The 26866-nt window shown below is 36.8% G+C and overlaps 1 protein-coding gene across 1 annotated transcript; it reads right to left on the bottom strand.

The window, feature by feature from the left end:
* Positions 1-10987: 10987 nt before the first annotated feature.
* LOC126786125 (probable indole-3-acetic acid-amido synthetase GH3.1) lies at positions 10988-13182 on the bottom strand. The gene is made up of 3 exons (XM_050511849.1): positions 12819-13182; positions 12604-12705; positions 10988-12437 (listed from the first exon to the last, which is right to left on the bottom strand). Exons 1-3 carry the CDS (start codon positions 13136-13138, stop codon positions 11060-11062), a joined length of 1800 nt encoding a protein of 599 aa, XP_050367806.1. The 5' UTR covers positions 13139-13182; the 3' UTR covers positions 10988-11059.
* Between the last annotated feature and the right edge of the window lie 13684 nt (positions 13183-26866).

The raw sequence follows: 26866 nt of genomic DNA, 5'->3' as shown, positions 1-26866 counted from the left end.
CCTTCTGAAGTGGTAAGAGAAAGGTTGGACATCGTAATTGGGAATGCCGCAGCTCTGTGTGCTTGGCCAAATGCTTATGTCGAGCATGAGGTCCGTATTGGTTATGATCACTCTCCCATCATCTTGCACCCTCAAGCCAAAGCTCCTAAGCATCCGAGGAGTTTTCGTTATGAGGCAAATTGGGCGGTTGATCCTGAATGTCATAACCTTGTAGCTGCATGTTGGAAGTCTTCCATTGATGGTGATCCTTTTATTGCTTGGGAGAAAATTTTGACTTCTTGTAGGAAGAAACTGGTGCACTGGAGCTATTATTGATGCTCTATGTTGGGAGTTGAAAGGCTTGCAGGAGGATTCTATCAGTGAAGTTAATAGAGCAAGAGAAGTTGAGATTTATGGGGAATTAAATGACGCTTGGTCTCACGAAGAATTGTTTTGGAAACAGAGGTCAAGGATCAGTTGGTTGTTGGAGGGAGATAGGAACACAAAGTTTTTCCATGTTACTACTATCTACAGGAGAAATAGGAATAGAATAAGCAGCTTGTGTCTTGATAACAGCAATTGGATTAGCGGTGAGTCGCAGATTAGTGAAGCTTTTGCTAACTACTTTGGGAAGTTATATTGCTCTTCTGGGCCGAGGAGAATGGATGATACATTGAGAGCAGTCCAGGGTCAAGTTTCAGAGAGGGAGAATGCCTTGCTTGCTATGCCTTTTACTCTGGATGAGGTTCGAAAAGCTGTGTTGCAACTGGGGAATTGGAAGGCTCCGGGGCCTGATGGTTATCTTGGACATTTCTACAAGAATCATTGGGATGTTGTTTGTGAAAGCATTAACAAGGTTGTTACTTGCTTCACTAGTAGTGACTCATCTGTTGCGAGACTCAATAAAACAAACATTGTCCTTCTGCCTAAAGTGCCGTTGCCGGAGAATATGTTTCAATTTCGTCCAATCAGTTTATGTAATAGTTCTATGAAGATCATCTCTAAATTGTTGGCGTACAGATTGAAACCATTACTTCCTAGCCTTATATCTGAGCAGCAAAATGCATTTGTCCCTGGAAGGCTAATTCAAGATAATCTTATTCTAGCACATGAGGCTTATCACTATCTAAAGTTGAAGAGATCGAAACATTGCTATGAGCTAGCTTTGAAGTTGGATATGCAGAAGGCTTATGATAGAGTTGAATGGGACTTTTTGGAGGCTGCTTTGTTGAAGTTTGGTTTTAGTTTGGAGTGGGTGAAACTAATTATGAAAGTGGTGACATCAGTCTCTTTCTCATTCATGATCAATGGGAAACATGGATGCTCTTTCAACCCTTCAAGGGGTCTTAGGCAGGGGGACCCCTTGTCGCCATATCTTTTCTTACTTGTTGGGGAAGTTTTGTCAAGAAACATTGAGGCTGAGATCAATAATAGAAATCTTCAGGGTATCAAGCTTAGTCCTCAATGCCCCGGCCTCTCTCACTTAGTGTTCACAGATGACACTTATCTTGTTCACCAAGGCCACGGCCTCTAATTGCAGGGTGTTAAATGCAATTATGGATTCTTATTGTGTTGCTTCTGGACAAGCGGTGAACATGAGCAAGTCTTCAGTGTATTTCTCTGCTAATACTCATCTTGAGGTTCGACAGTTAGTGGCTGCGGAGCTACATATCTCTATTTGCTCGCAGTCAGGGATCTATCTTGGTTTACCAACTGTGTGGGGTAATTCAAAAAAGAGCGCGCTGGCTTACATTCGGGAGAGAATCAGTCAAAAAATTCAAGGTTGGAAGGCCAATATCCTCTCTCAAGTAGGAAGAAAGGTACTTATCAAAGCTGTTGCTATGGATGTCCCAGCATATCCAATGTCAATTTTTATGCTTCCCAAAACGCTGTGCAAGTCCATAAACTCGGATCGGTCTAAGTTTTGGTGGGGTTTCAATGATTCCAAAGAGAAAATGCATTGGAAGAAGTGGGATGATTTGTGTAAAGGGAAGTTTGAGGGTGGCCTTGGTTTTAAAAATCTCCAAGCTTATAATCTGTCCCTCCTTGCGAAACATTGTTGGCGTTTGGTGAACAACCCTCTCTCTTTATGGGCTCGGGTGCTTAAAGCTAGGTACTTTCCCCATGTGAGCTTCTTATATGCTAAGAAAGGGTTTATGCCCTCTTGGATATGGAACAGCTTGCTTGCAGGGAGGGATTCAGTGGTGGAGCATTCGATTTGGAAGGTTGGCAATGAGAAGAGTATTGATGTTTGGGCTGATAAATGGGTACCAAATAGTAATGGGGGACGTATTATCCCCACGGATACGTCTAACAGATTCACCCCATTACTAGTTGAGGAATTGATTGATTCTGAAAGGAAATGGAATACCTCTCATTTGAATGGCTTCTTTTGTGCTGAGTATTTGAATGCTATCAACACGATTCCAGTTGGTGGTGAACAAGATAGTGACTTACTTGTTTGGCCTCATTCGAAGTGCGGTAATTACTCGGCAAAGAGTGGCTACAAATTGATTTTTAATGATCACGGTAAGGAATCTGAAAAGAGTTGTAAGCCATCTACATCACACTACATTAAGGCAAAGGTTTGGAAAGCTATTTGGCAGCCTGGTATTGTTCCCAAAATCTCAAATTTTTTGTGGCGTGCCCTCTCGAACGCTTTGTCTACAAACTGGAGTATTTATAGGAGAAAGATCATCCCTAGCCCAATTTGTGAGTTGTGTGGTGATCAACAAGAGACTGTGGAGCATTGTTTGTTATTATGTCCTTGGACTATGGCAGTTTGGTTTGGTAGTAATCTTAGCTATATTCCAGACAAAGCTTCTATCTCCACCTTTGATGTCAGGTTACTTGCCATGCACAAGAAGTTTAATGATTTGGGAGAGGATTCTTTCATTCTTTTCCACTCTTTGTGTTTCCACCTGTGGGAAATTTGGAAGCAAAGGTGTAAGGCTGTCATGAAAAAGGTGGCTCCGGATCTTTTTGAAACTCTTGGAAACATTCAAAGATGTTTCACTGAATGGTTGGTGGCTCAACCTTCTTTGCCTTGTGATATGGATGAGCAGAGAGTTATTGCAACTTGGATGCCACCCCCACCTAACTTTGTCAAGATTAATGTAGACGCTGCCTGGAAGCATAAGCAACATCAAAGCGGTTTAGGGGTGGTTATTCGAGATTTGAGGGGAGATAGCATTGCAGGTGATATTATTATGAAATCTCATAACTCAGTGGTTGAGGCTGAGACAGAAGTTGTGTTAGTGGGCCTTCAAATGGCGGCTGATCTGCAGCTTAAGAGAGTAATGGTTGAGGGTGATTGTAAGGAGGTTATGTGTGCTCTCAAGGGTGAAGTTGCTGCAAATTAGAGATCAGTTCCTATTTTGAGGAAAGTATTGCAGCTGCAGAATTTGTTTGATGAAGTGGTTTGGAACTGAATTCCACGTGAAGCTAACCGCGCAGCGGATGCAACGGCCAAGCTAGCTATGGTGAAGTTGTGCTCTACGGAATGGGCGAATATGCCCCCAACTTCCCTCTCCCAGGTGCTAAGAAATGATGGGCTTCCGGGTCCTCCTTAATGGCTTGTGGCTTGTTGTTTACTCTGTTTATTGCTTACTTGCTTAGTTTGGTATGTTGCTTTATGTTGTTTTTTTTTGTTTGCTAACTGTTTGTTTCATCAAGTGTTTGTATTGTTTCTTGCCTGGGCTTTGCCCTCTTCTTTAATGAATTTCAGTATTGACCAAAAAAAAAAAGCATACGAAAGAGCACAATCAATAAGAGGTAGAGAACCAACCCACACATCATCCCAGAAATTAATCTTTTTACCATTCCCCACTCTCCACTTAAGATTTTTCCTAAATAATGAGCATCATGAGAAATACTTCTCCAAACTGAAGAGAAATCAGAAGGAGCACAAAAATCAAGATCAGTGATGTCCATATCCTTTAAATATTTCTCCTGAAACATATTAGCCCACAAACCAGCATCCTTTTGAAAAAAAATCTCCAACTGACCTTAGCCAACATGGCTTGATTCATCACAGAAGTTTTCTTAATACCAATGCCCCAAATGGACTTAAGTTGACAAATAGTTGTTAGTTTAACATTAACCTAGTAATACTTGCCTTATTCTTATTCTTTTGTTTTATCTTTTTGTATATTTATCTATTTCTTATTATGTTTCCTACTTATGCTAGGAAAATGTGCAAATGATCGGAAACACGTCAAAATGAGTGGATTTAGCGCACATTCTGGATTCGGGTAAAAGTTTCAAACCAAAAAGATCAAATGTGGAGATTTCATAAGAAAACAAAAGTCAACACCGGAAATTGCTGGTCAAACTTCGGCGATGAGAAGGTGGTTGCCGGAAATGGTGGTGGCTGAAGTCAATGGAGCATTGATTGTGGATTTAAATTTAAATTTAAATTTAAAATAGAAGAAGACAAATTAAGGAGATCATTTCAAGAACAAGATCAATAATTTGTGCTTCCACATTTGTCCACTATATCTAGCCATTCATCCCCTTACATTTCCACCATTCATTTATGACCATAAGGCCTTTAAATACCCTTATTCTTTCCAAATTCGTGCAACATCTTTTACCACACTAAAACTCTATCAAAACTTCATTTTTTCCATAGTTTTAACTTAGTTTCTTAGTCCTAGTTCATAAGTATCAAGTTTGTGTAAAAAAAGGGGTGTAGCATCTTGGATTGATAATCAAAACCTAAGATTCTACACATCTTGATCAATCACAATTGTGATAGATTCATGAAGCCTTGTTCTTAATCTTCTTTTTGTGTATGTAGATTTGTATAGTGTTTTGGGTTTGAGAAAATCAAAAATACTATACTTTGATATTTCACATCCTCTTTGTTTACATCTAGGAAGCACATGGGTATTGTGATTCTTTCTCACACACTCTTTGCTTTCATGATGTATAACTCTATGATGGCTTTTATGTATTTATCTATGTATTGTGAAGAGTGGGGTTGAGGCTAGGTTAGCCTTACCCACACTTGTGCAACAATGTATTTTCTCCATTTAATTTCTTATTGATGCATGTTTGAACCTATTGGCTTCTATAGTTAATTGTACTAAATGTGTTAGCTAGCTTTGTCACCTAGAGAGCATGTTTAGTAAATTAATGAACCAGAAACCTGAAATTGACAACTTCTTGAATCCATAGCATGAGTAGCCTTTACGTGCTGGTTTAGTGTTTCTTACGGGAAATATTAAGTTGCTTGGATTGCTTACTTTAAACTTAATGCTTGTGTTGTGAGTGTAATTACTCTAAGGGGGTGTTATGCTTGTAGTACATAATCCACTTGTATTAAAAGGTAATATCATTGGGACTAAGGTTGTGTGGTTCAACTTGGCTCCAAAAGACTTTGTTAAATTGCATTATTAGTTGGTTTCTTGGTAGCTTCACCAAAGCACTAGGGGGAAATTTGTCAAACATGTTTCACATCAACTATGGGTTAAATTTGTGCATGAGTAAGGGTATGTTATATGCCTAAGCTTCTACTCCTCTCATTGATATACTTTCTACACTTGTTAGTCTAGTTGCTTTATTTTTACTTTACCTTAGTTTTGTTAAAATAAGCTCAACAATCATTTTATTACCCTCCATTATAAATATTACCAATTGGTGATGTTGGCTTCCAAAGGGCTTACACCACTAAAATTAAAAAAGGACAAATGTTCGTTTAGTCTCTATACATTTGGTCGCTCATTCATTTAGTCCATGAAATTTCAAAGTCATCTATATAGTCCTCGAACTTGCAATTTTTAATTTAAAATGTCAATTCCGTCAATTTAACCATTAACATGATGATGTGGCAATTAAAGATCCTACAAAAAAGTGTAAATGACAAAAATACTCTTAGATCAATATTTTTTTTCAATTATCTAATAAATTTATGATTTTCACTTTAAGTTAAATTTAAATTTATATCAAATATGAAAATAAAAAAATAAATAATGGAAATTCTAAGTAAATGCCTTCTATCTCTTAAAAATATATTGAAAAAAAATAAAAAAATAAATACTAAAGAAAATATAAGGAAACATTGATATAAGGATATTTCGAAAATTACACATTTTTTGGAGGATATTTAACGGGGTGGACTATCAATATTAAAAGTTGCAAGTTCGAGGACTACATAGATGACATTAAAATTTCATGGACTAAATAAATGACCGACTAAAAGTACAGGGACTAAACAAATGTTTGCCCTTGTAAAAAATGTAGACTTGCATGTGTTTTCTAGGTTTTATTCGCGGTAATCTAGTTAGGGTGGAGTTACTCAATCCCTTGGGTACGATACTCTTACTTTTCCCCTCTATACTAAAACTTGACCTCCTAATCTTGGGAGTAGGTAGCTTCACACAAATACACATAATAATACTCAACAATATCTCAATTGACTAAGTCAACATTATTCTTAGCCTCAGTTTCCTTATGGGGAGAATCTCGATTTAACTTATCCATCTTCTCACAAAAACTTACGGGAAATCTAGTAGTCTGCATACATAAATTGGGATGGCTGAAGTAACAGATTGGATCAAAGTGAGTCTAGCAGCAAGACAAAGAGTCTTACTTTTCCACAATGTTCTAACATCGCCACCTAGGCGCCCGAAGACCCCTTGCCGCCGCGATTTTGTGCTAAACGGCGGTGTTAGGCAGCTAGCCAATTTTTGCCCGCCTAGGCGCCGTCTAGGCGGATCCTGGGCGGAGCCTAGGCGGATCTTGGGCGGAGCCTAGGCGGATCTTGGGCGGCTAGGCGTTTTTTTTAAGTTCTGGATTTTGAGTTTGATTCGGATACAGAAGAAGTACTTGAATGATATGGAGAAAAAGAATTTGATGAGCTCCGAGGAATTAGGCTTACAAGAATGCATTCCGGTTGTTTGAATTATTTTTCTTATTTTCCAAAGGATTAGTGAATTGTGTTTCTTATTATTGATTTTCCTAAGTTCATTGTTATTGAATTGTATTTCTTTTTTTCCTAAGAGGCTATGATCATCATATCAATATTGTTGAACATTTCTAAGGATTAAGGATTAAGAGCATATGTATTTTCAGTATTCTAGATATTATATATATTTTTACATTAATTTCATGCATTATATTCTGATTTTAATTATATTTATATAAGTATTTGTTATTAAAAATTTAAAATATATACAAAAATACAAATCCGATTAATCCCCGATTAATCATCTGGGCGCTAGTTTTAGCTGTCTGCCCGGTTAACGCCTATCGATTTTTAGAATATTGCTTTTCCAACTAGCTAATCTACTTTGAGCTTTATCAAACAAACCATCATAAGTTTGTTTGTTGATTCGAGAATGAACTAGAGGCATACCAAGATACTTTCCCAAATTAGCAGTCAAAGGGGAGCCACAAGTCCTACTAATATCATTAGCAAGCCTTTTATCAGTGTTGGGACTTGGGAGAGCAAAATATAAGAGATTTCTCATAACTAACAGCCTGGCCAGGACAAATAGCATAAGGTATCAAGAATTCCCTTTAAAATATAAGCTTGTCTAGAGGAAGCCTCAACAAACAACATCAAATCATCTGTAAAAAAGAGATGAGAAATTCTCGGCCCAGATTGAGAAGTTTTAACAACTTTCCAACTTCCAGAATCAACAACAGACTTAATTAGGTGAGATAACTTCTCCATGCACAAAAAAAAAAGGTAGGGAGAGAGGATCCCCCTGCTTAATTCCTATTTGAGCCTTAAAAGAGTCAGTGAGTTCACCATTAAAGATTTGAAAACTAGTATACAGCTCATGATCAATTTGATTAGCATATAGGGAAGCTTAATTTCACAAAGTACTTGTTCAATAAAACTCTAACTAAGTCTATCATAAGCTTTAGATAAGTTCACATTCCAAGCTAAGAAACCCATAATTCCCTTAGACTTTTTGAACTTGAATAACATCTCCTGAGCTATCATGGCATTATCTGAAATGTGTCTTCCAGGGACATAATTAACCTGGTTAGGACTTATAAGCTTCATCATAAGAAGTCTCAACTTTGCCACAATGAGTTTAGAAATGACCTTATAGATGGTGGATATAGACTAATTGGCCTGAAATCAACAATGTGTTGAGGTCCATCAACTTTGAGAATTAGAGAGATAATGATATGATTAAGACCAGAAGAGATGCAACCATAAATGAAAGCATTGCAAACAATGGAACAAATATCACCAGAATACAACTGCCAATGATGCTGGTAAAAACTTGCGGGAAACCCATCATAGTCAGGGGCCTTAAAATGACTAATAGGGAAGAGAGCGTCATTCACAACCAATAGAGAAATAAGATGTAGATGTTTAATTTGTCTTTAAGTAATTGTACATTGAATCTCATTTTATCTGTTAATTGATTTAAGTTGCTTTTGCAATAAGGTTTTCCTTTAATTAAATGTCCAACAAAATGCAACTTAATTTTAATTATTTTTTGATATCGATCCCATCACTGCTGTACTTTCAATAAAATAGAAGTCCTAGAAATGTAAAATCATTCAATAAAATAAAAGCCTTATTATACATTCGATCCATACTTCATAGTATCACATTATACAATATATCATCACATAATGCAACAGAAGATTATGGTTAATTGTCTCTTTGACTATCTCACCATATATGCGTTTTATACAATCAATCCAGATCGATTTAGTTAAACAACTGATGATGCAATGCATCCGATCAAATTAATGAGTGATGAATTTACTTTGGAACTTTGTGGCCGGATTGTGTTCAGCATTAGGGTTGAACCTTTAGCCACCAACCAGCACGATTCCGTTAGTGGTTATATACATTTGTAGTCACTTTTTCTGGAGACATACTGATTGTTCACATCTTTATCGTTACCTATTCAAGAAACTAAAAGAGGATCGGAGCGCGTACAGATTGTGTACGTTAAGGTCTTAACAACATAATAGCTAACCCTGGTGTTACGTACCTCATACTCTCGTACGTACGTATCCATCAATTAACAATACGTACATCATCAATATGTACTAATTAATTTGCTGATAAAGTCTGATATATATCTTGGTTATGGTGAGGATCGAAATTAACAGAAGATTAGCATATACTTGCTAAGTTGCACCAAACGTTTGTGATGTGATTCCAAACGAATAATACCTGATTAGATCCATAACAAGTATGAATCTCTTATTTTATATATGAATATGGAAGTATATATGTTGTTGTATACCTAGACCCATAGCATGCGTACGTGCACTACCTTCCTTGCACGAGACCTTTGGATATTCAAAAATTCATCAATTAGGTATGAATTAAGATATCATATATAGCACAAGATGAATCCACAGATGTTGATCATATATATAATTGATATCTTTCATTAGCTTTGGATATATACTAATTAATTAAGTGTACGTATGTCAAATATGAATTTGGTTAGGCAGACTTGCACGAAAAGGATAGTGTTTTATCTACGTTCTACCTAAAAAAGTCGAGCATAATATATATAAATACGTATCAAATACGCACTAAAATTTCACAATTATAAGAGCCTGATCTAGGCTTAATTAATTAGGTCGTAGATTGACACCAAGAGTTTGGTCACAAATTGATGGTCAGAGAATATTATCAACTCAAGAACGAACTCTATCGATCATAATAGCCCCTCTTAGGCAGATTTTGTTTCGGCTATCGACATATAGAAAAAAGGGTTAAAAGGCGGAACCTGCTGATGCCGGAAATATAATACATGTATACATCGAACTTGAATTATATATACATGATGGCATGGACTACTATACGAAAGCTCGATTTGGTTATATATATGCATGTGTTTGATTGAGCCAGTTATTAGCCAAAAATAGAGTATGCTTTCTGCTTACTGTTACTTCATTTCAGTTGAAACTTACAAGCATCGATCACCGCTAGGATTCGACAAGACTCCTAATCACTTAATCAAGCATATAAATTTCGCCTCATGTTCGATTCATGGACTTCATGCTGGAAAAAGTAGAGCGTGTACGTACGTACAATTCAATACACACATATATGTATATATATAGGTCCAAATCCTCTGTATATATATTAAGAGATTGACGTGATGATAATGCTTCTTAATGACGATTGGAGTCATTAGTCTCCCACTTGTGGGAGAGATCGATGACAAATCTATCCATGTCTGATCGAATTCAACTCGCCAAACTTTTTTATTTTTGTAAATCAAATACTACGTAGTACAATGAGTACGCATGTTATGCGTTGTCATTCCTCTTACATACGAAGAGAGAATCTTATGCCAAATAGACCAAATGGTAAATATGATTTTCTTAAAACCGAGCATATATATGTAGTCGATATATATGATTCAACATTTTAATAAAACATTATCTTTAATTTCCAGTAAACACTGCACCAACATTTTCATATCTAGCAACACCGCTTTTGCAATGCATGACAGACCATTTGCACCACACCTCTCCATCCTAAACTTCATGAATCCATCGATACATAAGCTGGAGAACACAAAACCTTACCCTTCGGCGTAGGGCCGGGACAATTACGTAATTTTTCGCTCTACCTCATCACAATTTTTGTCAAAGAATCACCCGCATATGTCTGAACTATGAAGCTGATCGTGATATGCGTCCAAATTAGCTAGTTGTGAACTTGCAGTTAATCACTCACTCATTAACTTAATCATTATCAAAACCTAGTTGATTACAACCGACAGAAGAATAATTAGCACCTGCCCTAAAATCCATGCAAATAAATTAATCCCATATGGTCATCGATCATATCTAAAATAAACAATAATACTACAGGCATTCTATTCATCAGTAGACTATTTTACAAACTGTGAACCGGATCGGACCCGGTTCATCATCACCAACCCTTCACTCATTTCCCTTCAACTTTAAAAGTTGATCATGGAAAAAGCAAAGACAAAGATACCATTGGACAAGCAAACACATATCATCTGACGCGATGGATCACTTCAACTTATTACAAGACAGATAAAGAAATATCATACAACAAATGAGACGCTTTTAAAAAGCTTAGAATCACCAAAGCAAGCTCCGATCAGTGGCGTCGCTCTGGGGTCCAATGCGGCAGCGCTGGACTGAAGTGCACCGATTCAACCCCAGAGTCTAGTAACTCCATGATGGGTGAGAAGCTCACGCACCTCGGCGCCTTGTACTGATTGATAGACGCGCCGCGGGAAATTGCGTAGTCCATGAGCTCCTCAAATGTGCCACTCTTCACAACCCGGATTTCCAGCGGCCCGATTGTTTTGTCTGAAACACGGTATTGTCGATACACAGAGTTTAGAGACTCCTCCATGACGTGGCAGCACCGATCAAGAACCTCGTGGCTTGGGGCACTGATCGACGGGTCCTTCACCATCAACTCCCAGTAAATGACATAATGTCCCGGGAACGTTTTGGTGTCCGCGAAGCTTGTGTACTCCACTACCGAAGTGTTGAACTCACGGAGGAGTACGGCGGCGTTGTCAATGCCTTTTTGGAGCTCTGCCTCGTCAGTTTTATCGGCGTCAATGCTCAGCAGAACGTTCTTCCTCCTGATGAACCGGAACTGTGGCGCGGCGTTGTAGAATCCGGTGACTCGGAGAATGTCTCCGACTCTGTAACGGCACAGTCCAGCGTAAGTGGAAATGACCAACTCGTATTCTTTTCCGACTTCCAAGTCAGCAAGATCTACGAGCCTCGGAGGGGACTTCTTGGACAAGGGAGGAGCAGATGGATCATGTGGAATGAACTCGAAATAACCCATCATCGGCATGATAGTGTATGACACTTCAGAAGGGTCACACATCGGCTTAAGGTTCAGGCCAAAATAGCATTCGGAAGAAGCGTACATTGTGCAAGCCTTGGGCAGGCTATTGCTATAGTAATTGAGCGTTGGAATGTACTGAGCCATTGCACCAGTAACGATCACATCGAGGTACTTTGTGTTGGGCCAAATCCTTGGGATAATCCCCTCCAAATTCTCCCCTTCACACTCCTTCCTGATGAACTCCGCGAGCTCTGCGTCCGGTTTTAAAATCTCCGCCATCTTCTCCCGGATGGAAGCATCTGTGACTTTAGGGTTTAGGGTTCCGGTTTCGATGTCATGTGCTAACTCTTTCCAGTTGAATTGGAGGAACCGGATGGCTCGGAGTAGGCCGGAGGCAAAGACCGCCCCGACACGGAGAACTTCCTTGCGCATGATGAGGCCGCAAAGCATTTGCGAATACATGCTTTGGAACGAGTCGGGGCAGAGAATGGCTTCATTAGGGCTGGTGTAGATATTGTAGGGGTCGATTGGCCTGGTCTTGAAATACTCGCTCTTGTAGTAACTCGTTAAAACCGGCCGAGCGACGAGGCCGCTGGGAGTGTTGGTCTCAGCCTTGATGAACAAGAAGTACAAACCCTTCCCCTTGTCCAAGTCCGGCACGTAACTACAAAGATCAACACAATATTCCAAAATCAGTTACATACCAACTAATTACTCTTTTAAAGTTTATCAGCTAGAAAATAATTGCACGCAAAACTTTTGCAACAGAAGTTACTTAGACAAAAGAAAGCATATTAATACTTAATTAGTCAACGGACTAAGGATCATACAGGTTCATCACAGGTTGGAGCAAGCTGTACAGTAGTGTGCGGCGGTCCAATTCTTCATGAATTGTAGGCATGAGTTTCCTCTCACCGGCCGAAGTACCAGAGCTGCATGCAAATCATAATTGAATTTGATGAACAAATTAACACTACAATTATATATAGCATCCATGAAAAAAAAACACTGAAGAGAGATCTAAAAGTTATTGATGATTACTTACCTGGTGAGAAATTCAGAGATGGGACGAGAGCTCAAGATGGGAGAGCGGTCACCATTAGCGATACGTTGAATCTCAGGCTGGAGATCTTCATACGTGACCACCGGAATTTTGGACTTGAACGTGTCACGGTCAGTTGCTCCGTTCATGCCAAAACGTTGAAGGTACTCGGTGTCTGCGTTTTGTCTCAGAATCTCACTGAGAACCCTCTCTTGCACGGCGTCAGTGTTCTTGGTCGTCTCCTCTATGAACTGAAGCGCCTTGGCGTCCTTCTCGGTGGCCGGCGAGCCGAGAGGTGAAGACTTCACTGAATCATTAGTCATGATGGAATATGATGACCGGAAATGAAAGCGACGAAGATGATCGTGGGTGCTATCAGAAGAAGCAGACTGAGATTGGTGCAGAACATTGTGAGGGAGGAGGGTTTATATAAGGGAGCTCTTCTTAAGTTAATGTCCATGGGCGCCACGTCACTGTTGCCACGTGTACAGCCGGACCAATTGTTACTTGGACGGACTCTGACGGATCCGAGTTGGTCGTAGCAGACAGTGGAAATATTTTTGTCCCAGAAAGTGTTATGCAGGGGACACCGGGGCCCACACAACGTCAAATGCCCAAAATGAGGCCAACATGTGGTCCCGGCCTTAGCTGCCATGTCAGCATAGGTTTAGTCGGGGCCCGCATTTCAGCCGGACCACTGGAAAGAGGTTGGATTTTTTTTGAAAGTATAGCTGCCGGCGAAGAGAGTGGTAGTGTTGGAAATGAGGAGGAACCCTAAAAGGCTAGGAGACCTGATTAGGGGAAAAATTAGAACAAGGAAAATTAATTAAATAAATTGATTAGTTAGCGTTTTGTTAATTGGGTATGATTAGTGCGGTGTATGGAGGATTAAGATAATCACGTGAAGATGACATTGAATTAATTTAATTTTAAAGCTAGCTAGGTTTGCCTGGTTAATTAGGGAGAAGGGTTTTGATTTCTACTTGTTAGAAATGTCTAACTAGGCTTTTGTATGTGGCAATTAAGGTATTTTAATCTCTAATTAGGGGGATCATTAGGGTAGGTGAAGATGTTTTGCATTTTGTGTACGTAATGACAGTTGCATGACAACAACATTGTTTTCCTCACTATCTCTTGGGAATGATATGATTAAGTTTAATGTGGGGTGATCATCTGTGGAGATTATGTTAGTGTTATTCTAATCGTGATGTTACAATCGCATAGATGGAATCCTATGGAATAGTTTTATGAAGTTACTATTTACTCTTGAGATCGGTAGAATATTATTAATGCGGTTTTGCCGTCTTAGGGTTTAAATGACTACACAAAATATAGTCGATCGATGATTTACATGCATGTACACTATTTAGTTCGTGATGATCATTAATTATATATAACCTGATTTCATTTCTTAAGTACACATCAAATCTTGTCGTAATATGATTTCAGCTCACCGAATTCAGGCATTACGTCACCTAGCTTGCTCGTGAAATTAATCTTAAGTAATATCCGTATGTTGTTTTTCAAAAATAAGACGTGTTCCAAAAACGCCTGTAAAATTAATGCTAACGTGAGGATAGGAACTACGTCGATCTCCTTTGTCATGTCACTATAATGTTATATTATATGTCATAAGAAAGACATAGAGTCATAACTACTGTTTGATGTTTAGGTGAATGAAGAATTAGCAGATACCTATATGAAAATTGCGTAATATGATTGTGAGATTTAAAAAAATATATATATATAGAACAATGACTTTTGGTTGTAGTGTTGTGACAATCACATTATTTCTACTACTTTAGGATTTTTCAAAATTCCAATGGATATCTAACACTGGATAAAGTTGAATAAAAACTATATACCAAACAACAACAATATTGATTCTGCATCAAATGGCCATATTACATGTAGAGAAACAAGCCACCATATCAAAACCAATGAGCTTTAAACCTTAGGAGTTAGGACGTCATCATGAACATTATATTTGTAATGACAGAGATATCTAGGGTATATAGGCACCAAAGATTATAAAAGACAATGATTAGGTATATATGTTGCACATTAACCCATTCGAATTCACTAGAAATTGGGCGAGGACGGATAGATAGATAGATAGAATTCTGTTGTTAATTACACTACTTAATTAATAGTCTCTATGCCCTTTACGAATTGTTTTTAACTTTTCGTAGTTACTTATATATATATATATATATATATATATATATATATATATATATATAGCTTTTCGAAGAGTTAGAGTAACTTCTTAGCAATGGAGAAATCGTTGACACACATTTTGCCTGGACCTGAGGGGAGTCTTAAGAGGCAACCGCCTCAGGCGAGAGTAGGGGCGGAACCAGGAATCCGAATTGGGTAGGGCTGGTTTTGAAGACATAAATATTTTTTAACATATAACTAAATAGCTAAAGAAGTTATACTATAAAATGCTATGACCAAATAAAAGGAAGAGAAAATAGGGAAAGATGAGATCTATTTCTTACTTATAAAAGAATATTGTAAGATTTTTTTGAATACTGAGAAATATGTGATATAAAAGAAGAGTGAGTAAAGAAAAGAGTGTATAAAAGAAAAGAATTCAAAAGAGAGATAAAGAAAGAAAAAAAAAACAAAAAAATAGGAGAAAAATAAAGGAAAGAAGGGCAAGCTTGGATTCGACTTGGCTCATGTGGGTTATAGCCAAACCAGCCGCAACGTAGTTCTGCCACTGAGAGAGAGAGAGAGAGAGAGAGAGAGAGAGAGAGAGAGAGAGAGAGAGAGAGAGAGAGAGAGAGAGCAATTTCAATTTAAATGAACCCTTTGGAATTGTAATATCATCTCTCAAGTTTTAGGTCTAATAAAATTGTCCTCAATAAAACAAAAAAAATCTAAGATCTAAGGATAATTATCTTACAAAAGCTACAAACTCTAAGTATCGTTGTGTCTAGTTTGTATTGTACTATCTAAATAGAAGACATATTTCATCGTAAGAGAATTTCGATCAAAACATCTAAAATATGTCATCTACATATACCATTATGTTAGTTACAAAACGAGATCAAACCAAATGATAACATTAATAGAGTTCCATTAAGAGGGCACCATTTATAAAACTCGTGTGATATCTCAAAATCTCAAGTCCGGCCCGCATACAATATGTTGATGTGTGATATTTTGGCACTTACGCACGTACGTCTGATTAATCACCAAGCTAAAGAATCATGTGCTTTGTGTATTATATTTTGTAAACGTGAAGGTACGTGATGGGGATCCGACTCTATTGCCTTACTTAGGGGACGGCTAAATATATATCTGGGGACAATAATTCTTGTAGTGCTGGGAACTGTACGTGTTTTTCTTTCCTAGTACTAATTCAATAATAATAATAATAATAATAATAATAATAATAATAATAATAATAATAATAATAGGGAATTAGGTGTTTGATTATATATTTGCTTATCATTTTCAAACTATATGTCGTTCTACTCTGACCATTAACCTTGTTGAGTTGTTTCTCCGATTCGATCAATTTCAGCTAGCCAACCATCTTGATTATTGACTAAGTTTATTTCTAGCTCTTTGAATCCACTGAAATGGTAAAAGACATCAATTATTTGAAAAATAAAAGTGAGTTTTAGAGATTCGGTCAAGCTTAAAATGTTGTTACATTTCGGGACAATAGTTTGCCTGAAAGTATATCTAAATTGTAACTTTACTTCTAATGTGCAAACGAGCGTCAGTTTGTGTGTGATATATTTACACTCAACACTTCCGCGTGAAAGCATAATGTTGGCTAGTCAAACATTCTTGAACATCTAGTTAATTTTATTTGGCTCTTACATGTCCATGACCCCAAGTCTTCGCTCTAGATACGTAATAGTTGGATGGTCAATCTCAACAAACTTTTGGTTTCTAATTAATTTCTAAGATACACTTTTCAATCTGAACCATTTGTATCATGAGCATCAGGTACTACGATGTTTTGTGGTGTGTTTTAACTGCACATTGATCCAATTATTGTCTGAAAGGTTAACAATTTCGTATCTGTTGCTAGAGAGTTCGTTTGACGTCAATTGAGATGTAGTTTATTACCTGATTGTTTTTTTAGAAGAATTTATTACCTGATTGCTGACCAAACAAAAAAGAAAACTTTGATAAAAGAGTATCCATCTTTTGATACCAATAATAAGCTAGAGTAATTATTTTGTATACCCAGAATACCATGTGGCACTGACATGTGATATAACAGCAGTTCTAGCCAATTATATTACTCTATAGTTTGGTAAACATGTACGCAATGAAAGAGAAAAAATTTATTTAAATATAAATAACCAATCAGAAACAAACACAGTAAAAAATAGACTAATAACATTAAAAATGTACACCACATATATTATGTACCAGATACATATAATAATTTTTCTAATAAGCTGTTTAATTCTCTGAAATTATTATAGGGGTTATTCATACAATTTTTGGTGCTCTTGTTAATTTCGAAAGTTTGTGGGAAGTAATTTACTCAAGTAAAACGAAAAAATACCGGAAAACACATTAACTGTAGAAAGTAAATAGTCTCATCTTTCACTACTAAAAATCATAGCAAATGAGACGAATATTTCGTGAGAGATGCTCTTTTTTCGTGGGCAGCAGCCATGTACAGTGGTCGTCTCACATATGCGTGGTTTAACAATAAAATATCTATTTAATTATCCCACGTATATATAAAGTTGGTGAGATCCCGTTCTTTTTGTAAAATTTAGGATTTAAATAAGCAATTAACCCATGTACTTACCTAAACGTGGGATCCCAGACTTAAATACAGCCGACTTGGCCTCCTTCGCCTCCAGCTGATTCCCGAAGCTCACCCACGCGCCGTACAAGAGCTGGCTCACCTTCAGCCCCGACCGACGCAGGCTGTTGTACTGCATGCTTAATGACATCATCGAACCAGAGAGACAGACTGAAGTCACTGAACTGAAGTAAACAGAACTGGTTGGGTGGATTTTTAAGGTTTCTAAGGAAGAAGAGAGACGTGTAGATCTAATGTTTTACTGAGCAGAGATGAGAGATGAGGAAGAAATGGTATAGTGTTATAAACCGAGATGTCATGTATTTAGGTGTTTTATCGATTTTTATTTCGTTGGTATTGAAATATGATTACCTGTATGAAGTCGCTGCTGCAGTGCTGCCGCAACCACGTCGTCAACGTCTTCGACAACCCCGAGATCTACGTGAGCTGCCGCGCCCGGGAGATTATGGGCCAGGCGATCCGAGAGCTGGGATGGAAGCGCTCTCCGACATCGTCGTTTCGACCAAGATCTACTGGTCCAAACTCTGTCTTTAACGTTCTCTCACCCATGTCATCCTCATAATTTATCCATCTTCATTTTGTCTCAGATCTGAATTGCAAATTTGAATATAGGTAACATACTTCATCTCTTGTTTAATTGATCAACCAATCCCATCTTCCGAATTTTAGATTTGATGCTTTTATCTCTTGTTTAGATCCATGCCTCAATCATCTCATTGCTCACTTGATTTTTCAATTACTGTACTTTACCTTTGCCTTTTCTGGTTATTTTGTTAATTGCTTTGGTACCGATTTCAGATCTTTATCTATGATGGATTAATCGGAGTCTTGGTTGTGTGATATTAACAGTTTGGTTTTGATTTTTTATTTTTATTTTTCTGTTTGTATTAGTTTTGTTCAAATTGGGGTTTATATTCCGATGGGATTCTGTTTATGCTGGAGTTGAAGATGTCATGATCGGTTGCAATGGTTGGGACTCGGGAGTGATAGAACCAAAAGCTGATAGCAAAACCAAGTTCCTTTTCACAACTGTGTATGCCTGTATAAATTTGTACTTAAAATGGGATATTGTCAAAGCCTGAAACTTTGGCATGTTTGAAACTCATTTCTTTTCTTACATTGGTTCATTTTCTCCATTTATTTAAAGTATGTATTGAGGAAAAAAAACATGCACCCCTAAATCATATCCAAATACATTCAGTAGGTCAGCATATGTGACTAGAAGTAAGTGCCCCAAACCAGATTCTTGGAAGATCATGAGACAAGTATGAAAATGACTATTTCATTGTATTTGTTGTATCAATTTGGATTGTACACTATACATTTTAAGTCTTGATATTAATTGGATACTTCAACAATTGTGTTCTCATTTCTGCTAAATTTATTCAGTTGTCCTATGAATCTGATTACTCATCTTTAATGGCATATACATTACGGTTTATCTAGGTTGATGTATCTGTCAACATACCAGGAGATCGGTTTTTACAAGTCCTGTTCGCAATGCTGAAACTTTATTGGCTGAATCTACCTATTCATATCTTCTTGCTGGAGACAATGGAATTGTGGGTAAGTATATTTATCATTTAATAGTTTGATTGGCAAAGCCCTGGATCTTAGATACATAACTTTGACTTTGAGTCTGTTTATATAGTTCTCCTCTGTTTGATGTTGGTTTAATTAGATACATAACTATGTAGTTAAGCTGCTTCTATGTACTTGGTCTGTATAAATGTGTAAATTCATATATTAATGGATGCTTGGGCTGTTTCTGTTTGCTTCTTCTGTTCTTCTATCTTTTTTGTCACCAAATATAGGTTCCTACAAGAAAGTGGTGCAGTAAAGAGATGGACCAAGGGATTTGTATGTTTGTACTCCATTGATTCATTTATTAGTTGAAGGGTGAACTCTGAAAAACGTAGTAAGAGAAAAGATTATAATCATAATAGAGTGGAAAGTAAGCATTATTATATCTGTCATAATCAGTTCTTCTGAATGAGTTTCTTTTTAATGTAATATGATTACTTTTAGGCATACATCTATTTCTTTTGTGGATTGTATGGAACTTTGTAACTTTCGGTCTCAGTTTCGTAGGGCTGCTCTTCATTTTATTTTATTTTTCCTTTTTAATGCATGATGAGTTCGGTAGTTCTTGGTTCATATTGTTCAAACTAAGGAGTTTAATTCAATATTGTTTGGAATTGTACAGGTAGCAGGGAGAAGAAGCAAGGATTCATGGGTCTTAAGTTGTGTTCTTTTGATAATTCTGATTGTCTTAAAGTCAAATTCAACCTTTGGCACTGAGGTTTATAGCTAAAGAGGGTAGAAGCAACCAATTTTTCATTTTTGACAAATTACATACGGTGGCTGCACTTTTACAGAAAAAAAATTGATGCATATATATAGGTTTAACAGTTTTTGTATTGTATTTCAGATGGAAAATAAGCAGTGTTTCTTTTGTGGGAATAAGCAATGGTTATTCTCATATCCATTAATGTTTTTTTTTAATTTATTGTATTGATGTCACGAACCAAAAGCAATCATGGGTAACAAGTGGGGAGTAAAATATATATTATGTAGCACGGTTGTCGAGATTGTCTAATATGATTCTTTGCCAAGTGGGACCCAATGATAGGATGGCACGAAAGTGCTGTAAATGTGATAAAATAGAACAATCGCCACGGTAGTAATAACGACAATTTTTTTAAATGTCGCTGCATCGTGGGTAACAGCTATCCCCACAGAAAAACGTGGCTAAAGGGACTAAAGGCCACGAATCAGAATTGTGGGGATTGAAAATTTTTTTGTAGTGTTTGTCTTGCAAATTTCAACGTACTTACCCAATCTTCTGTTTAGTTGAAGTAGATACACAGTGTACTCTCATCGTTGTCTTGAAAGTTAAATACCCTCATCTTTTTCACCTTGGCGAAAAAACCAGCAACTTCATTGAATAAAATCAAATGAAACTTAATTAATGATAGGAGCACTTTGTGCGACGTTCTTAACATGTTTGTATCTCAATTTGTACTTTGCTTATCCCTTATTGTTGTACTATTGAGTCATTGAGTCGTAGTAAGAGTATTGGGCGGTATTAGATGCATTTTTGTGCTTACATGAGTTAAAAACGCAGATTTGGTCTAGAGTCCTAGTTTGAATAGGAATCCTTAGGACTAAGAAACCTAGGTAGATTAGGAGTCTTCATCTTTTTACGTTTTGGTCGCATTGACAATATTTTGAGAATCATATTTGCATTAGGAATCCTTTTTAGACTAGAAAACGTATCATTTGGGAAAATCTTACTTGAACTTAAACTTTTATTCCGTAACTTTCCTAATCTTACTCTCCTATTATAGTAACTTACTTGATATTTTTATGAATCATCTTGTCTTTTATTATTTTCAGATTGTATAATGAATGAAAAAAAATAGAGAAAGAGTCAAGCAAAAGAGCAAAATAAAGAAAAAATGAGACACCTAGAAAGCAGAAAAATAATGAATTTATCAAAGGAGATTGCACCCACCAATGACAAAAATAAGTGAAAGAAAAAGAGAGAAAGAAAAATGAAGAGAATAAAAATAGATAATGCAAAAGAGAAAAATGAGACACCTACACATGAGAAAAAGAATGAATTTATCAAATGAGATTTCACCCACAAATGACAAAAATAAGTGAAAGAAATTGAGGAGAAAAAGTCCAACCTATAATATTCAAGGAGCCAAAACTCTTATATAAATAGCACATCATTCACAAAGAAAAATATCACTTCTCCTTTGTATTCAAGAGCCAAACCTTTGCCAAAATACTACCTTCAACATCCTTCACCAAAACATCAATCCATTTTCCCCCATATACAAGTTCCATCTCCACCAAAATCACAATTGAAAACACACCTCCATATTCCTACAACGTGTGATTCTCGCAACTCTTTTTCATGAGTTTGTTCGTTTTTGATTTTCTACAATACTTTGTCTATGAATATTGTAGTATGATGTTTGTGTGGGATTATTGTTTTGTATTAAGAATCGAAATTTTTATATTGTTTTATTGGATTTTTGGATCTTTGCCGAATTGATAGTTTCTTATAATTAATGAGTTGTATTTCTATTGTTGTGTTCTAACCATCTTTCTCATACTTTTAGATAATTTTAAGATATGTGCATATGAATTTAGTGTTTGGATGAAGTTCCTAAGATTGTGTTTGAGTGCTAGATTCATCAACCATATTGACACAAATCGAATCATGTCCTAAATAGGTTCGGTTTGTGTTAATTAAAAGTGGTAAAAGTTATGGAAATTTGCATGTGAAACCATTGTGGGTGACGCCATACATGAAACATGTCTTCAACAAAGATTTGGTGCTTAAATGTAATCTTATTGATTTCTACTCTAAGTGTTATTGAATTCGATTGCATGTAAATTTAGATTATGCCCTAAGTCAATCTAAATGTTAATTGAAATCTTACATGATTAGATGATCCCCTAATGCTCTAATTGTATTGGTGTCTAAAAAGTATGTAATTGGTCAAATTAGAATGCATGATAGGTTCGAACTTGTAATTATGTGATGTAATGGTAAATTTGGTTTAAGTTTGTTAAAGAGAAGTCGATCATGTAAATAGTAATTTATGTTTTATTTTAGTAGTTAATAATCAATCTCAAACCCCATTATTTTTTAACACTAAAAGTTTAGAGTTTCCTTCAATTTCCCGGACTGAACGATCACTGCTTATTCTATACTAACGATGACATTTACATGATTTATTATAGACGTTTTAATTAACGTTTTATCAATTAACTAAGTTTGATTTGTTAGCCAAACAATATAAAGATTATAAACTAAAAACTTTGCATGTGCCATAAATCTTGTACACATCAACATGGTCGGATTTGAGATTTTGAGACATGCGGCGAGTTTTATAAATGGTGCCCTCTTAAAGCAACTCTATTAAAGTTGTCATTTGGTTTGATCTCATTTTGTACCTAACAGAACGGTATATGTAGATGACATATTTCTAGACGTTTTGATTAAATTATCTTACAATGAAATTGTCTTGTATTTAGATAGTACCTTACAAACTAGACAAACCGATACCTAGAGTTTGTACTCTTGTAAGATAATTATCCTTGGATCTTAGATTTGTTTTAGTTTTATTGAGGACATTTTTATTAGACCTAAAACTTAAGATGATATTACAAACTCCAAAGGGTTTATTTAAATTGAAATCTCTCTCTCTCTCTCTCTCTCTCTCTCCTGAGGGGGTTGCCTCTTATGTCTCCTCTCAGGTCCGGGCATGATTGTATGTGTTTATATATATTCCTTCAATTTGTATTTACTAAGTAGCTATTCCACCTCAGATCTCACGTATTGATATGCATATGTATTTGGCTCAATGTCTTGCCACATTTGAGAGAGCCCATCTTAAATTCCAGTATGGAATTAGGGATATAACGAAGAAGGACCATCCAACCAATGGAACCAAGAACATCATGTACGTTAAATAGAAAATTGCTTCTGCAACGGGCAAAAATGTACCATGGTAAGATAAAGTTTTACGGTAAACATGGCCAGCCGAATTAACTATGTATACCTAGCTAGTAGCTCGATCGACTGATTACAAAGTGACAAAGAGTTATAGAGGTTAAGCATGCAGGGCATTTATCGTACTTATGCGTACCATATAGAATTATCGATCAATTTGCGTGTGGTAATTAAGTAGGATTGATTGGTTTGCTAATTGCTAGGTAAAAGCAGTAAAAAATAGTAGTGCAAAGTTGCTAGGGGCTCGGTTGAAACCACGCATGAATGTCTACATATTTAACTGGCCCGCGCGGATTGCTTATGAGTGTTACTGGGGTTGATGAAGACATGCTTGGTTTGCAAATTGTATATAGATTGGATCTTTATGTCAATGCTCTAGCAGTATACCTTCGTGTAGGTTACAAATATATATAGCCAGGCAAGGGAAAAGGAGAGACTGAGAGATCGATGCACATTTTAATGGGCAAGATATGTATGGAGTGCTGTGATATGCATGCATGTTTTCAAAACGTTCATCATGTGGCCGAGTGAAGCGCACCTGTGTGAAGCAGCCTAGCATTTTTTGGGGTCAACATGCATATATGTAGTTATCTATCAAAGTCTCACCCTTTCTTGATGTCAATTGCAATCTATGAAACGACATATTTCAGTGAAATTTAAACACAGAGAAAGAGAAAGCGCAATGTATGAGTAATGGCAATCCTTGTAATGGCATGGCATTATTGATCCCTCAATTCGAAGTGGATCAATGGCATTATGACGTACAACAGACTGCACGTTTGGATACAGATGAAACTAAGAGGTTTATCCTCGTGATTTTGAGGAAGAGGAAAAGGATATAAGAGAAGAAAAGATGATGGAAGAACCAAAAAAATGTTTTGTTCATACTTAAGCATTCAAGCAAGAGATAAACAGCAATGGACACATGCAGTTAGGCTTTTATGTATTTCAGTGATGACAAGGGATCTTTCCGATGTGAGATTGATTATTCTCGACATGTATATTCGCATGAGCCAATGAGCCAAATATTAATTACATGAAGCTAGTTAATTACATACCAACCATTAGCTAAAGATTATGTTATCAACATTAATGAACCTAGTTAAAAACTTCCAAATATAAGATTACCTCTTGACACTTGCATAACCGCCAGCCATACTAGCACAACCAATATCCCCCTCCCCCCTTACTACTTCAAATACAGATTTCACAATTATACTTGTGTACGTTGTAATCGACCAGACCAATTACGTACATAGCTTTTCTCTGTACGTGCTTTTTATCTTATACATAGTTTTGTTACGAGAATTACAATCTGTTGTTTTGGTTTTTGTTCTTGTAAATCTTAGCCGCTTAGCACATTGGTACTGGGCACTTACTGCATAGATCGATCGCGATGATCAGAACATCAACAAACAAGGGCATTACGTACTCGCTGTAGTTTTCCTGGAAAGCCTTTTAAAAACTAGCTAGCTCTCTCACATGCACACGTACCTTTTGAACCCTTCGAAGATAAAATTATCGCTTCTTCTTCAACTTGTAGCTTTCCAAGGACAGATTGTACTGCTCGGTTCTGTATAGATTGAATGCTAATAGCAAACATGATGATCACACTGAGTTCTTGTTTTGGAGAGACATCCTTCCCATCGTCATGTCTGACAAGTACGCTGACCTACGGTTGGTTCATACTGCTCGATCCCATATATATACGCATTCATCATCAACTACTTGGGATGCTGTACGTACTTTTTAATTTCTGTCTATCTTTCCGACCCATATAGCATCGATTGGAGGGGTGATAATTTATCTGCCCAATTATGGTCAGACCAGAATGGGCACAATGCAATCCTATCGCAGTTGCTAGCTACTCGATCGATCTGCTTCAAACTTTAATTAGGTCATCGATCATGCATTCTGGACATGAAATTATCTCTTACATTACATATGCATGGAATATTATGCTATCATGCACGAATTCACGGTCTTCTGTACTTTCATATTTTGAAGCTCTTGGGGGCCCTTGAATCCTGAGTTGCTGGGATAGTACGTAGGGTTGTGGATATAGTAATTTTTTCTAGCTTTGATGAAATTATTTGTGTGAGTTGTGGTTAACTAACTTGGCATATAGGTCGTCTAAAATGGTGATCCTATGCTGTATATACAAAACAATATCATTTCATTGCTATTTTGTAATAGGTGACTTAAAAATGAACGGTTTCAATTGTGAATTTGAATTAGTGCCCTTAATAATTAGAATTGCACATTGAACTTTCTAAAATGTTGATTTCTTATTTAGGCATTTGAACTCTACAGACAAAGAAAACATCGTCAAATGATGTACGTACATTATCATGAGAATGGTGCTATTTATTTGATTATCTAACTTGGTTTTTGATGTTTTCTGCTCTGAGACTAAATGTGAGTACCTCTTGTATGAACGTTGAAGATGCAGTAGTGCCTTCAGCCTGCATAGTATATACTGTATATGGTATATACAGATATACAGTTGGCTAAATTGGTAGGCTTTGACAAATAACTAGATGGTATAAGCAGATTATAACATAGTTTATTGTGACTGCTAGCTATTACAATTGCTGAAAAACATGGGATTTGTCGTGCAGAGAACCAGCATGAAACGCAACCTATGTCATAAACTCATAATACAATGATTCCCCAACAAAGCCTTCAACACTGTACGTACGTATAACCAAAGTCTCGAGTGGCCTAAATAATATCTTGGGTTTTGATCTTCTAGCTAGGCAAGGCATGCGTAGTCTAGAAGCGCTAGAGATCGGGCTAATATACGTACACAGATATATATAGCCTAGCCAATTAGGGCTAATTATCTTCCGCAGTTTGCACATTTAAACCCGGCAGGCTCATCATGATCGAGTCACATGGTTATTGTTTCCTAACCCTAGGTGATTATAGCTAAGTTTTCAATTTATAGCAGGGTTCCTTTCGTATTCAAATGAAGGTTAGTGGCCAGGTGTAGAAGCTGAATACTGCAGAAGCCTGCTGGGTCAAATATGGAAGTATGTTAATGGCAAACCAAACATCTTGGTCGAGGACTTTGATTGAGTCATCGATCAAGCTAGCTCTCTATCTCCGTGTGCGGCTTTCATAGTATAAGATATGAGATCATCATCTGTGTTCGCTCTCGATTCTTGTTTACCTAGTCATTTGCATTTAGTCTCCGAGAAATGCAGAGGAATCTAAGTTTCGTCCAACTTCACATGGAGCTATCATGCTACGACTGATATGAAGGTTTTTTTTTGTAAGCGACATGACCAATATCCTCGTACGAAAATTTATTGAAAGGAAAATAGATACAAAGATGAATAAAGAATAACAAACACAATTATCCCTCAACCAACTAAGAAACAGTTGACAAAAACGAAAATTAGAACATCATAATCGATATCTATTACAATGACTGATATGCATGTTAGAATACGTAGTTGCTCAGTTAATCTATGAAAGCTAGGTTAATGGTTTGAAATTAATTAGTTAAAGTGAGCTGTAGTATTGTCTGAGATATCGGGGTATATATATATAGTCTATTTCAGTATTTCATGGAAATTGGGGAATTTGTGTATGGGATTCATACTCTTAAGAAGTTGGACAACTATTAGTTATTGACATTCTACCACACATATAATGCATGTACAACCCACATTATCATAGGCTAGCAATCCACCG

The sequence above is a fragment of the Argentina anserina genome, chromosome 1 (assembly GCF_933775445.1).
Source record: "Argentina anserina chromosome 1, drPotAnse1.1, whole genome shotgun sequence".
NCBI classification, from domain to species: Eukaryota; Viridiplantae; Streptophyta; class Magnoliopsida; order Rosales; family Rosaceae; genus Argentina; species Argentina anserina.
This window is presented reverse-complemented; position numbering and strand designations above follow the sequence as displayed.

Bases quoted from the DNA above. Each gene is read 5' to 3' on its own strand.
- LOC126786125 (XM_050511849.1), bottom strand. From the start codon at position 13,138: ATGACTAATGATTCAGTGAAGTCTTCACCTCTCGGCTCGCCGGCCACC. The intron at 12,706-12,818 runs GTAAGTAATCAT...ATTTGCATGCAG, and splicing joins ATCTCTGAATTTCTCACCAG to CTCTGGTACTTCGGCCGGTG. The intron at 12,438-12,603 runs GTATGATCCTTA...TGATCTTTGTAG, and splicing joins CTCCAACCTGTGATGAACCT to TTACGTGCCGGACTTGGACA.